Below are 15,071 nucleotides of genomic sequence, written 5' to 3'. Positions count from 1 at the left end.
TTCACTTTTAATGAACGTGCTAAGGTTAGCTACATAAGCCATCATAATTGCAAGGTAATATGTACGATCATTATGAAATACGATTTAAATGACAGGAATGTTTGAGTCATTTGGGCCGAGTCACAACAAAGGCAGCACTCCCACGCTACCGCGTTAGCACCCAGATATTTTTATTTCAATGACTCATGATTCTCGGCAATAATGCGTATTTTTAAATCTCATTTGCGAGTTTAATCATACCCTGGAATGTGATATGATGTAAGATACTCAAGGAATGTTGACTGCAAGCTCACAAACGCAGAATGGTGTAAAATAACTCAAAATGGCTGATTTATTTTTGGGGGTTGGATTGATCTAAATTGAGCACTTCTACTCGGTATACCAACAAACGAATTCTATCTTAAGAAATGTCTCCCTCTTAAGGGCGTAATGAAGTATTGCATTAGCAATTTTGAGGGCCTGCCATAAACAAAAAAAATAAAATAGTGTGCTAAATATCTAAATATTTCTAAACGTCCTTTTACGTTCAATAAAAAAAAATGCACAGACATGAAATGGTAAAGGGAAAAATATCAGATGTTAATATTTTAATAAATTAAAAGTTGAATATTTAAATGTATTAAATAAAAAATGAGCAAGACGTGGACTTTACAATGTACAAGTTTATTTTTAATTAACTCTTCAGTGGTTGGTAGTCACAGCACAGCTTGCATGTATTAAGCCACACACCTATTTTACAAGAAAAAAAAACCAAAATAAAACTTAACCAGAGTAGATGGTCATAATTCTCATCAGTCTATTTGCAGCGACTTCTTTTGTTTTCACAACTAAAATATGCTTAATAATAGAAAGGCCACTGAAATGCATAAAAGTTGGCGTGGAATATTTCAACGGCATGTTTTGGACTTGCGGCGTAGACAGTGCACAGACTTTTTGTATAAAGGAGGCTGAGATTCATTGGCTATAACACTACAGCTATTTATAAAAAAAAAAAAAAAAAAAAAAAAAAAAAAAAAAAAACAGCACTCATCCAAGTTAACAGAAAAAAGTGAAATGTAGTTTGTTTTTGAAGACTTCCTTTGAAAAAAAAAAAAAAAAAAAAAGGGTGGGGGAGGGCATCGTCGGCAGTCCCACTTTTAAACATGAAGCATTTTCTGCCTCTAATTAAAAAAAAAAAAAAAAAAAAAAAAAAGGAGGAAAAAGACACCTGCTTGTCCTGTGTGGAATTGGTATACTTTTAATAGTAACAGACTCAGCGTGTGCTGCACTCAAACATACATACAGCCATATGTAAATACACATATATATTATATATATGCATTTACACACAGCTTCACTCAGTACCTCCTAAAACAAGGTGACACATACAGAGTATAAACCAACTAACACTACAAGCCAAAAACACACACACAAAAAAGGGAAAAATTGGAAGAGTGACACATCTGACTAACCAAGTGATGTCATTAAAGCATAAATCAACAAAAAAAAAAAAAAAAAAAATAGTAATGCATATTGCACATTCAGTGAAAGCTTAAATTCCACCTGGTCCGCCTCGAGATTTCTTTCTTTTTTTTCCCCCCCCGTTTCCTTTTCCCTCTCGGAGGTATAACGAAAAGGGTGAGGGGGTAGTAATGAGTGCGAGTGAGTGCACGTGTAAGGATTTAAAAAAAAACAAACAAAAAAAACAGGAAGTGGCACTTCATAGAGGGAAGGGAGAAAGAGGGCACAGCACACAACACAGGAGGAAGTAAAAGGCGGTGTGGCACAAATAAAATCAGGTGGTGGTGTCATAATAATAATAATAATAATAATAATAATAATAATAATAATAATAATAACAATAACAACAACAACTGTTCCTCAAGAGCGGTCCTCTTTATGTACAACTAAGGCTTACTGGTTACATGACGTCGGGCTTGTAAACGGGGATGGACAAAAAAAAAAAAAAAAAAAAAAGTCTGATGTCTCTTGCAATTCAATCTAACTGTGCAATTCCATTAGTCACTGGCAGAGGGGCGAGAGAGGGGAGGCGGGTGGTGGTGGTGGTGATAGTGGTGGTGGTCTGCTCTACTTGGAAAGCTTGCTAATGACCCGAATGAGCGCGCCGTTCTCGTCCTTTAGCCTCTGGTTGTCTGCTTTCAAGTCGGGGAGCGTCTGCATGGGAACAACAAGAAAAGGGCTTAGACATGTTTGGACCACAAGGCGGCGCCAAACCTGATGCTCACAGGAAATTAAAAACAAGACGACAACCAAAAAAACAAAAAACAAAAAACAAAAACAAAACAAAAAAAACATGCATGAACAACTGAATCCGGCCCACACCTCAACAGGGCAATTGTCAAACACTGTAAATAAAGAAAATAAATGTCCGCCGCCATCACTCTGCACTGCAGTGGATCACGTGACACTATGTGGACAGAAGTATTGGGTCACATCACAGAATCTTGTAGTTCCTGACAAAAAAAAAAAAAAAAAAAAAAAAAAGTTCCAAAGTTTCTAAGCCATTCAAAAGTACCACCCTTGTGCACACTTCTTTTGGCTTTGATATATTACCCCAGAACTCAGTGCCTAGCTTTGGAGTCAAGTTGTGGTTCTAAAGCCCCAGAACCCTTTAGTTCGTCCTGGGACTAGCATAAAATGTTCTTTTAAAAGTGTCGAAACCTGTCTGAAGTACTAGCCACTAGCACAGTCTTTTGTTTTGAGCCCTGATAAACAAACCCAGAACTCAATTTACACAAGTTTGCATCCAGCGCTTCTCCAAAAGTTCCTCAGTCTGGGATAACATTTCTGAGGATTCTCTTCAGAGAAGCCCCACCCCAAAGGTTCCTGGACCTCTCAAAAGTACGACCGCAGACAACTTCCTGTAGAATGCGTCCTAATACTTTTGCAAATATAGTGTCATATTTTCTCAGTTTGATGTTTGCACTTTTGGTCAAATCCAGCTAAACTACACATGAACAAAACAAACATCCAAAGGGCCAAATTCACTAAGTGGGAATCAAATGGCGGAAAGGAGTTATCATTTGTCCCGCGCGTACAAATAGGGTTCAAGGGTCAGGGGGGGTCTTGCCACTTCATGCAAGGCAAAGACACTCAACTAGAAACTAGAGAGGCCCACTTTCATTTGTGTGCACGTCCACTTTCAAGCTCTAAACAGGTTGGAAGTGCCGACACAAAGGTAAGTGTTCAAACTAGGGATGGGCGATATGGACTTTGAAAATTGATAATTATGTTTCACAGGAGAATCTGATTTATGGTAGTTTTTTCTCCTTTGCTTATCAAAAAAAAAAAAAAAAAAAAGCGCAAAACAGATTTATGTGAATACTCCCTTTCTGGGATTTATTTTACTGTATTTCTCCTGATATATATATATATATAAAAAAAAAAAAAAAAAACGGAGGAAAAGAAAAAAAAATTCGACTATAGCACCTGCATGCATGGATTTAAAGGGTGGGTGGGGCCTGGTTTGGTGAGTGACGTGGGTGTCACTGAATGGGAGTGTAGAGATCCAACAATTGAGAAGCTTCAGGGCAGCAATTTTTCTTTGACATCGTTTTTGTATTTGAATTATTTGAGTTCTTCTATTATTGATGTAGCACTAAAACAATGTCAAAACATCCGCATTATTTTAGTTGTCAATAGTTTATTTGTATCGTTGTATAAATTGAAAATATATGAAGCGATTCATTTGTAATTGTGGCACCTATTTTTTTGACTAGATGCCGCGGGCCGCTGAAAAATTAAAGGCAAGTGGCCCTCCACAGGCCATAGTTGGACGCTGGTGTTAGCGCTTTGAACTACAGAAAAAAAAAAAAAAAAAAAAATGACCACGACTAAAAAAAAAAAAAAATGAATGGATACAAATGAAATCGCCCAGCCCTAGTTGCAACCAAAAGACCCCCCTCTTCAAGGAAAACACCAACAACTGTAGGGATGTGAAAACCAGTCAGGCACCTGTGGGCGGGGGCGGGGCATGAATGGATGACGGGTGGGTGGGGGCAAGGGATAAAGGGATCGTTGGGGTGAAAAGGAGCAAGTGTGGCCGGCTTTTACAGGTCGACGGCAGGCAGCTGGCTGCAGGCTGCCTGCGAGAGCTTCGCCACCACACGGGCCAGCGCCCGGTTCTCGGCCTGCAGCCGCTCCTTAACCTGACGCAGAGCCTGAACCTGCTTTACCTGGGGGAGGTTCTGTAGGGGCAGCCACACACACAGCAGTGGAACAACAACAACAACAACAACAACAACAACAACAACAACAAATGTGGCGGACAACAACAAGAAGAGGAGGAAAAGGAAGTAGAAGAAGAAAAGAGAAGAGCACATTAATAGACGAAGGAAGCCACAGCAGGAGACAAGCAAACAGAAAAGGAAGATTGTTAGAAAATGGAGGACAGATTTTGGACCCGTGTGGACTCACTTCAACAACACATGGTGACATCGCAACTTTCCCCCCCTCATAAACAAAGCAGTCCACGAGGAACTCTAAATAAAAGCTCTACATCATTCCCTAGTGGCTGGTGACAAAAATTGTCATAAATCATTTCAGGCACCATTCCAACTTGCTTGAAAGGAACTAAAACAAGTGATCCACAACACTTTTTGGAACCCTTGATTGGTGGGGTGGGGGGGAAGAAAAAAAAAAAAAAAAAAAAAAGGTCACTTAAATTCGGTCACCTCAAAAAATATTTTATTATTTACAAAAATGTACTCAATTATTCGAGAAAAAAATAGTGCATGAAAAATATATTTTGCTGCTGCTAATGAATTAGTTATAAAGCTTATATAGTTTATAAAATAATAAAAATAAAGATAATAATAAAAAAAAACAATTCTAAGTGTGTCCGATAAATGAAAGCTCACGCTCATCGTTAGCATCAATCTGGCATCCATACATGTGTATATACCTTGAGTTCCTCCTCCATCTCAGAAATTTTCCTTTCGAGTGCTCGTCTTTCCTGTTGGGGGTGAGACGACAAGAGACTAGTCACTTTTTTTGAGTGGTGATGGCAGCAAAGCGTGCGGTGCCAGATGATGCACGCGCGCGGCACAAGAGCGCACACGTGAGGCGTCTACAAGCGTCAGCACACTCCGTGATCAACACGTGGTTGAGGTCATTTTTCTGCCGTGGTGGTGGTGTTGTTGTAGTAACCTCAGCTGCACCAAAAACACATGCACTATAATCAAGCATATTGATATGTATATGAGACGTCTGGACAAGTGGTGACCACACGCGGCCTCGGAGGCTTGACAAGAAAAAGAAGAGGAAGGAGGTGGAGGGGGTGCACGGCTACGAGGGACAGCAGCAAAAAGGTCAAGTCAGCTTGAATTCATACCAGCGCCCAGATGATACTGAGGCCTGCTCGTTACCTTCAGATATATTCAAAAGATAATATAGTGTCAAATATTTGGACAATTAATTTTATTTTCTATTTCATTTGCTATACCAAACAGTATTTTATTCATTTATGTCAAATCAATTACATTATTTCTTTTTACAAATATTGCAGTTTTATTTTATTGAACAAATGTAACAATGAACGGTAAAATTAATCATACTTTACCAACTCTATAGAATTTTCCTTAAAGGGGAAGTCAACCCAATAATGTTCTTTACAATAATATGAAGCATATCCCCACACTAGTCTATTGCGTTTGTTGAATATGAGTTAAGCAGTAGACAAAATGTACATAGCTTTACGTATATAAATGTAGTTAAGTGCTACTATTTGGAGCCTTATTTCATATTGTTTGTTTATTGAACATATAAACCGCCAACAGAAATACTGAAATTAAAATAAAAAGATTTAAAACAAAAGTAATTTTTTTTTAGATGCATGGTCATTTTCTTTAAAAAAAAAATAAAAAAATAAATAAATACAAGCTCAGTGGTCTCGTGGTAGAGTGTCCACCCTGAGATTGGGAGGTTGTGCGTTCAATCCCCCAGCCGGGTCATACCAAAGACTATAAAAATTGGACCCAATTGCCTCCCTGCTTGGCACTCAGCATAAAAAAAACAAAAAAACAAAAAAAAACACGAATTTGCACATATATGTGCATCGATATGCCAACAGCTTTGTGCATTTATTTGATAAGCTAACATTTTTACAGATATATAAATCAGCACAAAGTCTTTCACATACAAAAATTTAACTCTATTGTCTACATTTGTACTGACTGAGACTTGATTTAAATATATCCCGAAAGTATTCTCCATATTAGAATTTGCAAGTAATATGGTGAATAATAGTTGGAGGCTTAACCTAAAAGCTTGTTGGTATGTTTTAGTAGTGATGACTTATCAACCTACCCTTTTCTCCATCTCAAGCTGTGACCTGTCGGCGAAGCGTTCCTGCCTCTGCAAATACAAAAAGCGGGAGGGAAGAGTCAACAAATGCGAAGGTTTGTGGTGAGGATGTGGAACAGGAGGAGAAAGCACCTGCGTGGCCTTCTCCAGTTGCAGCTTCAAGTCGGCCAGCTCTAGGTCTGTGTCACGTAACTGCGCCTTCAGCTTCTCATTCTCAGCTAAGATCTGCTCGTAGAGCTGAAGAGGAAAGCGCACACCATTCAAATCCAGTAACCCGCCATCCGTGACATTCAAAGCAAACGGCGTTTCGTTTACCTTCTTGTAGTCGGTGGCGTCATCTCTGTCCAGCCGGCTGGAGTATGTCCTCCGACTCTCGCCGTAGCTGCGGGTGAGCAGCGGGTCGTTGCGGTCTAGGGAGTATGCCGTGGTGCCGCTGTCATTTCTGCAATGTGAGCGCACATTAAGAAATGGGCGGATTTTCTCAAATGAAGCAAACGAGGCTTAAACTCACCTGGACAACCTGTCCACCTGCAAGGAAACCAGAAAGTAGTTGTTAGAAAATATTTTTTAAAGGCTTGTGTCTTAAAATATTTTCAGGGTGTCTGAAGCTTCAAGGTAGCAAATTTTAAAACTTCTTTTTAGGTCAACAGCCTTACTGATGCCCAACCACCGGTAGATGACATAATCGCCCCATTTTATACGAAATAAACAGGTTCAGAGTCCATGGGAATAAAAGCTGTATTTTGTGCAACCTACATTCTTCGACTGTTAATTATAAAAGAACGGGACGAGGCAAAAAGTAGGAAGTCTATGCTGTCATTTGGTAGATTCGGTTTATATATAATTATTAAACGTAATATCGCGTGGGTATTGATAATTTTGAAATTTTCTAAAATGGCTGGCAGTGAATGAGTTAATTAGGCAGCCGCTCATATTGGCTCAATATATTAATATTGTTGGTATACAACTTTCAAAGTATAATTCAAGGGAGGGCAAACTGGTGCGTTTAAGGGCTACATTTGATTCTCCAAGTTATGAGGTAAAATAAACTAAATAAATATAGATACTCATATTTTAATTAAAAAAAAATAATCGTATTGTGTTTTATCACAAAGGTTTTATTTTCCTATTTATCGACAATAAATTAAGGAGAAACATTAATTTTTATTATTTAATACATTGTATATGCCAAACTGCTTGTTTTGCAAATATTTATTTATGGTATGTTAAATCAATGAATAAAATATTTAATGAAAAACACAAACTAAAATGAATAAATAAATTTTAATCCATCTGAGAGGGGGGGGAAAAAAACAGCACACTTGCTAATGTAATCATTTGCTCAGTGGGCATATTAACTGACTACAAATTCAAACCATTTAATGATGTATTTTTTTTCAGATTGGTTTTCATTTTGCACAATTGACTACTTTTAAAGGACACGATGCGTGTTTTTGTCAATTATCTGTAGGCAACAAGGCTTACGTCCTTTCACTTTGTGCCCACTTGCTCTGATAAAAGGATACTTGCCTTTGACAATCATTGGAGGAAGTGTGCGTGTGTGTGCGCGGGGGTCAATCTCAAATCAAAGGCTGAGGGTGAGGTGAGAGCGAATATCAAAGCTGACGTCTCGCCATCCAAAAAGAGCTTGGGGTGGCTGAATTTTTAAAATGTCACGGAGCCATTTTGAGTCAGTTACCTGCACTTCTCCCTTGATGCTGCCTTCCTCTGAGTCGGACTGCTGGTCAGGGTCGTTGTCATCACCCTGTGAATGATGACGACAGCACACGTAAGGACCCGAAAGAACTTGCTTTATTACAGACATAAAAAGGAGGGCTGATTGCGTCTCACATCTTGGGTCCAAAAAGAGACGCCGGTGGATCGTCGCTTCTCGCGGGGCCGCCTGCGATCCCGGATGGAGCGAGGCTGAGACTTGTCGTCACCTTCCTTCTCCTCTTCCTTTTTGTCCGTTTCTAAAGCCAAAACAAACACATTTTTCCTTTAAGCATGTCTGTCACTTACAGCGAATCAATATACCAACCCACCTATGAGACAGATTATATTAAAAAAAAAAAATTAATAGGTTATTACAAAAAAAATGTTGACAAATGCTCTAAAGTCACCCATAGGTTTTAGAGGCGTGTTAAAAAAAATGTGCACAACTATGCTAGTTTTTTTTTTTTAACCTGTCTTTGATGTTTTATATTGTTGTCATTAAGCTAGCAGACATGTTAAATACAATTTCTTGGTTTGTTTAGAAATATACCATTTTGACTTCCCTAGTTTTATGTCAGTTTTACAGTAAACTGGAACTGGGAGTGACAATCAGCTTAAAGCAAGCACACTTGGTATCTTACTGCAGAATTGTGCGAGTCAAAGAGAAACGGTGGTAATGAATGCTTTCAAAAGTGTATTAAAAAAAATCTAATGTGTTTAAAACCTGTGCGAGGCGTAAAATTATACATAAACTTACATGATCCCGTCATATCTCTGATTTTCATACACTACGGGTGGGTCTGAAACAATTACTTACTGCAATGTAATAACTAAACGAGCAATATCCACTGAAAAAAAATGATGAACCGTGATGTAGTGGGGAACCACTGTAACCATGTTATTAGCCTTGACATCACTGGTAAACGGAGCCCACGTTGGAAAAAAAAAAAAAAAAAAAAAAAAGTAATAATCAGGAGTTGGAGAGGGAAGAAGCGGCCTTTGTCACGGGCAGACAAAGCAGCGAGTGTTTTCCTTCAGATGAACGCACTACAGCAACCTTCTATTCTCCTCCCGAGAGGCGTCACAGCTTTACCCAATTTCCCGTCAGCGGTGACAAAAACACACTGCTGATCATCACGGCACCGGAATCAACCTAAGAGGATTATATTGAGGTGCGCCAACACCCGATGGAGTCGTTATTTGTGTTGCGAGAGGAACGTGGGCGGACCTTTCTCGGTATCCCTGGAGGAACGACCGTAGGAGGAGGTGATGCCCGTCAGGCTGTTAGGCCTGTTGAGGCAGCTGGAACTGGAGGTCAGTGCGGTGCTGGAGTAAGACGGGACCGAGGCAGTGCTGAGCGTGGAAATTGAGGACGACGTTGCGGAGGAGGTGCGGTAGCGCTGGTTAGAACGAGAGGAAGGCCGGGTCAAATACTAGAATGAGGCCGACGGCTAAATAGGAAATGCATGTAGAACGTACGTCTTCAAAGCTGCGGTACTTTGGACGGTAGTCGTCCTCCTTGGATTCAAACTCCTTCTTTTCCTCCTGCTTCTCCTTGTCCTGCTTCTCCTCCTCACGGCTCTTTGGGGTGCGACTCCTGCCAATGGTTTTCTCGGCCTCTTGTAGGTCGGTTAGAGTGACACCCTGTGGAGAAAAAAATAAATAAAATAAAATAAAATAATGCTTTTTTTTCCCCTGGTTTTTGTTTTGTTTGTTTGGGGGCGAGGGGGGCTTCCAATCAACACACCTGGGTGGACCTCCTTGACTGGCGGGCCTGTCGGGAGCGAGCTTTCCTCTGCGATTCGGACTCCTCGTCACGTACGGGTGTCAGGTACGACCTACAAATTGGGAAGAAAAAAAATAAAAAATAAAATTAATAATAATAATAATGATCATAATAATAATAATAATAATAATAATAATAATAATGATAATAATAGATAAAATGTCTGCTGTTCTACACAGGAGTGTTAATTTCATCAACAAAAAAGTATAATTTCATCAAAGCACATTTTTCACTGGACTAAAACTCGTATTAATAAACAATAACAAGGACTAAATCAGTTTGCATTTTCATCGACTTAATTAAAATTGGACTAGAATCTATGGACATTTTAGTTGATGAACAAAAACGAGACAAAAATTATAATGATTGTGTAAAATCTCATCTATGCTATTCTGTCATGTACACAGACACACCCCCTTTCAAATCTGCAGCTAGCAAGTGGGGATAGGCAGGAGGTGGATTCACGGTTTGAAAAAAATAAATAAAAGTAATTTCTAGCTATAAACGTAACATTAATACAACAGCTATAATGTTCCAACAATGTTAATCCGACCGCTAACTCATGCTGTTTAACTTACTAGCTTATAGCATGGAGCCGTAGTAGCGACTTGTTGATATACTGTAATTGTGCGTCAATTGGGAAAAAAAAAAAGATGAGAAAATGTTATGTGAAATAGTTTTAGATCCAAAATGTTCAACATTATCTGCTTACAAAAAAATAGGGGTAAAATAATTTTCCTGACTAAAATGTTGACAGTTTTTGTTTGACTAAAATAAGACAAAATTAAATGTTCCTGGACTTAAAATAAAGACTAAAATTCTAGATTTATACTAAGATATATAAAAATGGACTAAATGGAAATGGAATGAGGTTGACTATGACAAAAGCTAATAAGCATGATTGAAACTAAATAAAAAAAATTAAAAAAAAGACTGATAAAGTTAGCATTACCACACAGAGAAGACTACAGCAACATGAGTTTACCCAATAAAGGCCATTCTAAACATTTTTTTAGATGGGGACATTGATCATTCCCTCGGGATCACTGTTATTTCTCATCTGGTTTCTGAGCACATTTTCTTCACCTGCGTCGTTCAGGGCCCGTGCCCGTGGTGATGATGTTTGTGCCAGACGTGCCGATGGTGGTGGTAGTAGAGCCAGTGTTTATGGTGGGGATGACCGCGGCCGACTCACGCTCCTTGTCCTTTTCCCTCTCCGCATTCTCTTCTGACCAGTACCTGTTGGAAAGTTACACCAGTGTGTCACAACCGGTAACTGAACCAGAGGAACATATCTTAGCTAGATTGGGGAGAAAGAAAAAAAAAAAAAGCACAACACAACAGTAGTTGGGAGCATATATAAAGCAGGCATCCACTCTACCTGCTGGTGAGACTGGTGGAGCCAGTGCGTGTGGAGGCAGAGCCCAGGCTGGAGAGGAGGCCTCGGTGGCCCATGGGCGAGGTAACCGATGATGAGGAGGTGGTAGTAGTTGTCGTCGAGGAGGAGGACAAGGAAGAGGAGGCCGAGGTGGGCGTGGTGGTTGTCGTCGAGGAGCTCAAGTCGTCAGACCGTCTGCCAAAAGAGCCGCTATGGGATGGAAAAACGCGCAAAGTTACGGACAAACCAGAACTGAGTACTCTTGCCACCTCTCGGCACAAGTACTGCCAGATTTTTTTGGGTTTTCCCCCAAATATGGGAAAAACAAGAAGCAAAAGGCTGCTGTGAATAGATGTCTGCTAGCATATAAACAGGTTTGGTGTGGGACACCAGTGGCGCGCATATGGGTGTACCTGCGGTAAATGCTGTATGACTGGTAGTGGGAGGCGGGCGGCTGCCAGGGTTTAGTGTTACAGGTGTTAGGGTCCAAGCTGGAAGTGGACGAAGACTTGGCCGGCACGTCCCGCGTGCTGCCGCTCCGCCCTAGCGCTAGCGTGTGGGACGTGCTGGCGGGGGGTTGGCAGGCGGGTGGAAGAAGCATGTTAGCAGTGGAGACGCACAAACATACATATATAAACACGCACAAATTTGTGACACACACTTGTTGCTTTCATGTCACACAGGTGTTCAAAATAGGCCACATTTGGGGCTGCAAAATTAATGACAGTGTAAAAATTGTGGCTGTTTTGGAATTATTTACTAATTTCTAATTATATTATAGTACTCTAAAATGTCCTATAAAAATCCCCAATATATTTATTAGAGAGTCAGATTGTCTGATTATTGGCTAGGCCGATTATCGGCGCCGATATTCAGCATTTTGACGAATAGCGGCATCGGCCGATAAATCCATTCAAAGAAAGTGTTTCGGGGAAAGAAATAAAATAAAAATCAGGAAACTAATTATTAAAATTTTCACAGATGCTTCTGACCCTGGCAACTCTGCACTTTATGTTTTTGTCTGAAATTAAAACTAAGATAAGTAACATTTTAATACTTAAGATATTTTTGAAATTAAAAAACAAAACAAAAAAAAAAAACAAAAAACAAAAACTTTACTGTAGCAAACAATAAGAAGCTATTAAGTTTTTATTTAACTTTTGAAGATATTCTATTGCCCCTGGAAGATCCCGAACTTTGTTAGATTTTTAAAACAAAGATGTCTATTGAAGAAGATTTTTTTTAACTAACATTTTACGAACCCTAAACATTGCTCAACAAACCTATATTTTATAAATAAATAAATAAATAGCTGGAGTATTCTCTACGACTAAATCACAAAATTAGCACACTCAAAATTACAGATACTAGAATAGAATATAAATTTGCATGTGCACGTTCGCTGTATTAAATTTAGTATTGATTATACTTCCTGTATTTTCATTTTGTATCTTAATGTAATATATGGTTTAAGATAAACAATACTTGGCTGAAAAGTATCAGAGCCAGTGGTGTCTCAATTTGAGCCATGAAAAGCCCTGACATGACATGAACGCAACATATGTCAAGCAGCTGACTTTGTGAAAGCGTTTTCCATGAAAGCATGACAACACGGGGACCTCGCCAAAATGTGCATGAAGGTGGAGCAGCTCCAGCTTTTGGTCTTGGGATGACGGTGGTGGTGGTGGCGGCGGCTAACCTTCGCTGGTAGCTAGAGGTTCTATTGGTGGAGGTGGTTCCTTCGCTGTTCTTCATGTCGTCGTCCCAGCGCCGCCGGGTGTATGAGCCGCTACGGATCAGCGTGGTGGAGTCCCTGTGGAGGCACACAGCATGCTTGCTTAATTTCTCACGACACCTACGCTGTTGTTGTGCCTATTCTCTTGTTGCTCCCACGGCCCCTCAAACCCTCTATCCTATTTTCACTCTCATTTACCCTCTTTTTTTTTTTTTTTTAAATACTTCAAATATGAAAAAAGGGACCCATCTGTCCGTTATATTAAAAATAAAAAATAAATGCCAATCACCGGTATAAACCTTGAAGCATTTTTTTCACCTGTTTTCCTTCTCGTCAACGTCCGATGCACTGGCCAGCCTCCTGGGAATGGTTGGCGCCACATAGGCGAGCCGAGTTCCCTTGTCCTTCTCCTGTGGAAATAGTCATAGTTGGTTACACATTCAATCTTTTGGGGGGGGAGTCTTCCTCTGTGCGCAGACCTTCTCTTTGTCTTTGTTGTCCAGTGAGGAGGAGAGGCGTGGGCTGGAGGCCGAGCGCATCACCCCCGCGCTGGTGTCCTTCTCACGCTGTGCCTCTTTGGTGGCCGTGATCTCCGCCAGCGCACCGTAGCTGCCAGTCTTCCGCAGGCCCAGGCGCCAGGATGCTGGCGACTCGTCCTTGCGCTCCTCCTCCACTTTGGACGAGACCTTGGTGCTGGGTTGAGTGGCAATCTAGGAAGCAAACGCAATGTTAGTCACAATTCAGTTGAAGTAAAATGAGTAATCCAGGTTAAGAGTCAGGTTTGTTGGGACATGCCTGTTAAGAGGATCACATCTAACCAGAATAACTGTTAGGGCTGGGTATCGATTAGATTCAAATGAGTTCAGTTTGATTCAATTTTTCCCGCTTTAATTCAATCGATATTTGCTAATTCTTCTTTAAAAAAAAAAAAAAAAATCAAGGTAATGATCAAAAACTCCACAAACAAATTCCAAATTAAATTTTTGCAGAAGCTGTAATTGGTTAAATGATTTAGTTTATTAATGAAAATAACACGTTATAATCACTTAAGTGTTACACAAACATTGACATCAGCAAGGATGACATGAAAATATTTCTGTAATTCTAACTCAATTGTAAACAAAGATTCTGAATGGTCTTCAAGTTCAATAAGTCAGTTGTTTCATAAATGCAAGAAAATACTTTTGAATTCGTGTGAACAAGAAATTTAAAGAAAACAGTAAGATGCAAAAATACTGGCCTTTAAAATTCTATTTTCTTACGAATTTATAGGGGGAAAAAAAGATTAAAATAATTGATTCATGGTTTTATGAATCAATATCAGGCTCAAAAAGGAAAAAAATCGATTTTTTTTTTTTTTTTTTAAACCCAGCCCTACAAAACTGTATTTCTTACATCATGGCAGAGGTGGGAGTAAATCACATTTGTGCAAATCATTTGTCTAAATTATCACTCAGTGTCTGTACTTCCAAAAGTAAATCCTAAAATTGGTGACTCGAATCTCCCACCTCTCCTTCATGGTCACTCTATCAAAGAAACACTGACTGTGCTCATAAATATCACCAACAAGCAAAACATAAGCCACGTCAACACAAAGTGACAACACAATTATGCATTCACTGATTTAAAAAAACAAAAGCAAACCATGTGGGTCTGATGAGTGAGTGTCTGTGTAACCCAGGATTGTTACGAGGGGAGGTAATGGGTTGTTTAGTACAGGTGCGTGAGGTAACAGAAAACTCCGGTGCGAACTGGCCTCACCGTGGCTTTTTGGGGGACTAGAGAAATGCCAGTTTTGCGCAAGCCTTGACGCCACAATGCGGGACAGCCCGGCTCCGCCACGGGCATGAGGGGGGCAACACAATCAAACTAAAGCCAACCAAAAGTCACAGAGCCAGCAGAAGCACACAGGAAAAAAAGGAGAGCGAGAGAGAGAGAGAGAGCGAGAGAGAGAGAGAGAAGGGAGGAGGTTGAAGCAGCAGCAGCAAAAGAAACACTTTGTAGTAAGGACAGACTTTTTGTTTGAGGTCTACTAACACCACACAATCATTGCTGCCAAGTGCAAATGTCTGTTAACATTGTGTCACTAGGACATTTTCTTCCACAGAAGATTAATGTGTGGGTTACTAGGCTTCAAAGGAGGATTAAAAAAA

The 15,071-nt window shown here is 39.9% G+C and overlaps 1 protein-coding gene across 5 annotated transcripts in view; it reads right to left on the bottom strand.

Moving 5' to 3' along the window:
• Nucleotides 1–642: 642 nt before the first annotated feature.
• ppp1r12a (protein phosphatase 1, regulatory subunit 12A) overlaps nucleotides 643–15,071 on the bottom strand; it is a 36,177-nt gene continuing 21,748 nt past the window's right edge. For 2 of the 5 annotated variants that reach the window (XM_077499414.1, XM_077499415.1), the window contains 17 exons: nucleotides 13,398–13,628; nucleotides 13,237–13,328; nucleotides 12,883–12,996; nucleotides 11,597–11,749; nucleotides 11,187–11,393; nucleotides 10,892–11,044; nucleotides 9,767–9,857; nucleotides 9,499–9,663; nucleotides 9,248–9,419; nucleotides 8,155–8,276; nucleotides 8,003–8,068; nucleotides 6,815–6,831; nucleotides 6,619–6,745; nucleotides 6,436–6,540; nucleotides 6,307–6,354; nucleotides 4,904–4,954; nucleotides 3,848–4,187 (listed from right to left, as the gene is read on the bottom strand). In XM_077499414.1, the coding sequence (XP_077355540.1) occupies nucleotides 4,050–4,187; nucleotides 4,904–4,954; nucleotides 6,307–6,354; nucleotides 6,436–6,540; nucleotides 6,619–6,745; nucleotides 6,815–6,831; nucleotides 8,003–8,068; nucleotides 8,155–8,276; nucleotides 9,248–9,419; nucleotides 9,499–9,663; nucleotides 9,767–9,857; nucleotides 10,892–11,044; nucleotides 11,187–11,393; nucleotides 11,597–11,749; nucleotides 12,883–12,996; nucleotides 13,237–13,328; nucleotides 13,398–13,628 (2,052 nt within the window). In that variant the 3' untranslated portion in view covers nucleotides 3,848–4,049. Of the gene's footprint in view, nucleotides 2,155–3,846; nucleotides 4,188–4,903; nucleotides 4,955–6,306; nucleotides 6,355–6,435; nucleotides 6,541–6,618; nucleotides 6,746–6,814; nucleotides 6,832–8,002; nucleotides 8,069–8,154; nucleotides 8,277–9,247; nucleotides 9,420–9,498; nucleotides 9,664–9,766; nucleotides 9,858–10,891; nucleotides 11,045–11,186; nucleotides 11,394–11,596; nucleotides 11,750–12,882; nucleotides 12,997–13,236; nucleotides 13,329–13,397; nucleotides 13,629–15,071 lie in introns of those variants that run through there. The other 3 variants (XM_077499416.1, XM_077499418.1, XM_077499417.1) reach the window with 3 other exon arrangements.

Source organism: Festucalex cinctus, chromosome 16 (assembly GCF_051991245.1).
Source record: "Festucalex cinctus isolate MCC-2025b chromosome 16, RoL_Fcin_1.0, whole genome shotgun sequence".
Lineage (NCBI taxonomy): Eukaryota > Metazoa > Chordata > Actinopteri > Syngnathiformes > Syngnathidae > Festucalex > Festucalex cinctus.
Note: the sequence above shows the minus strand (reverse complement) of the source record. Positions and strands in the feature narration are given on the sequence as shown.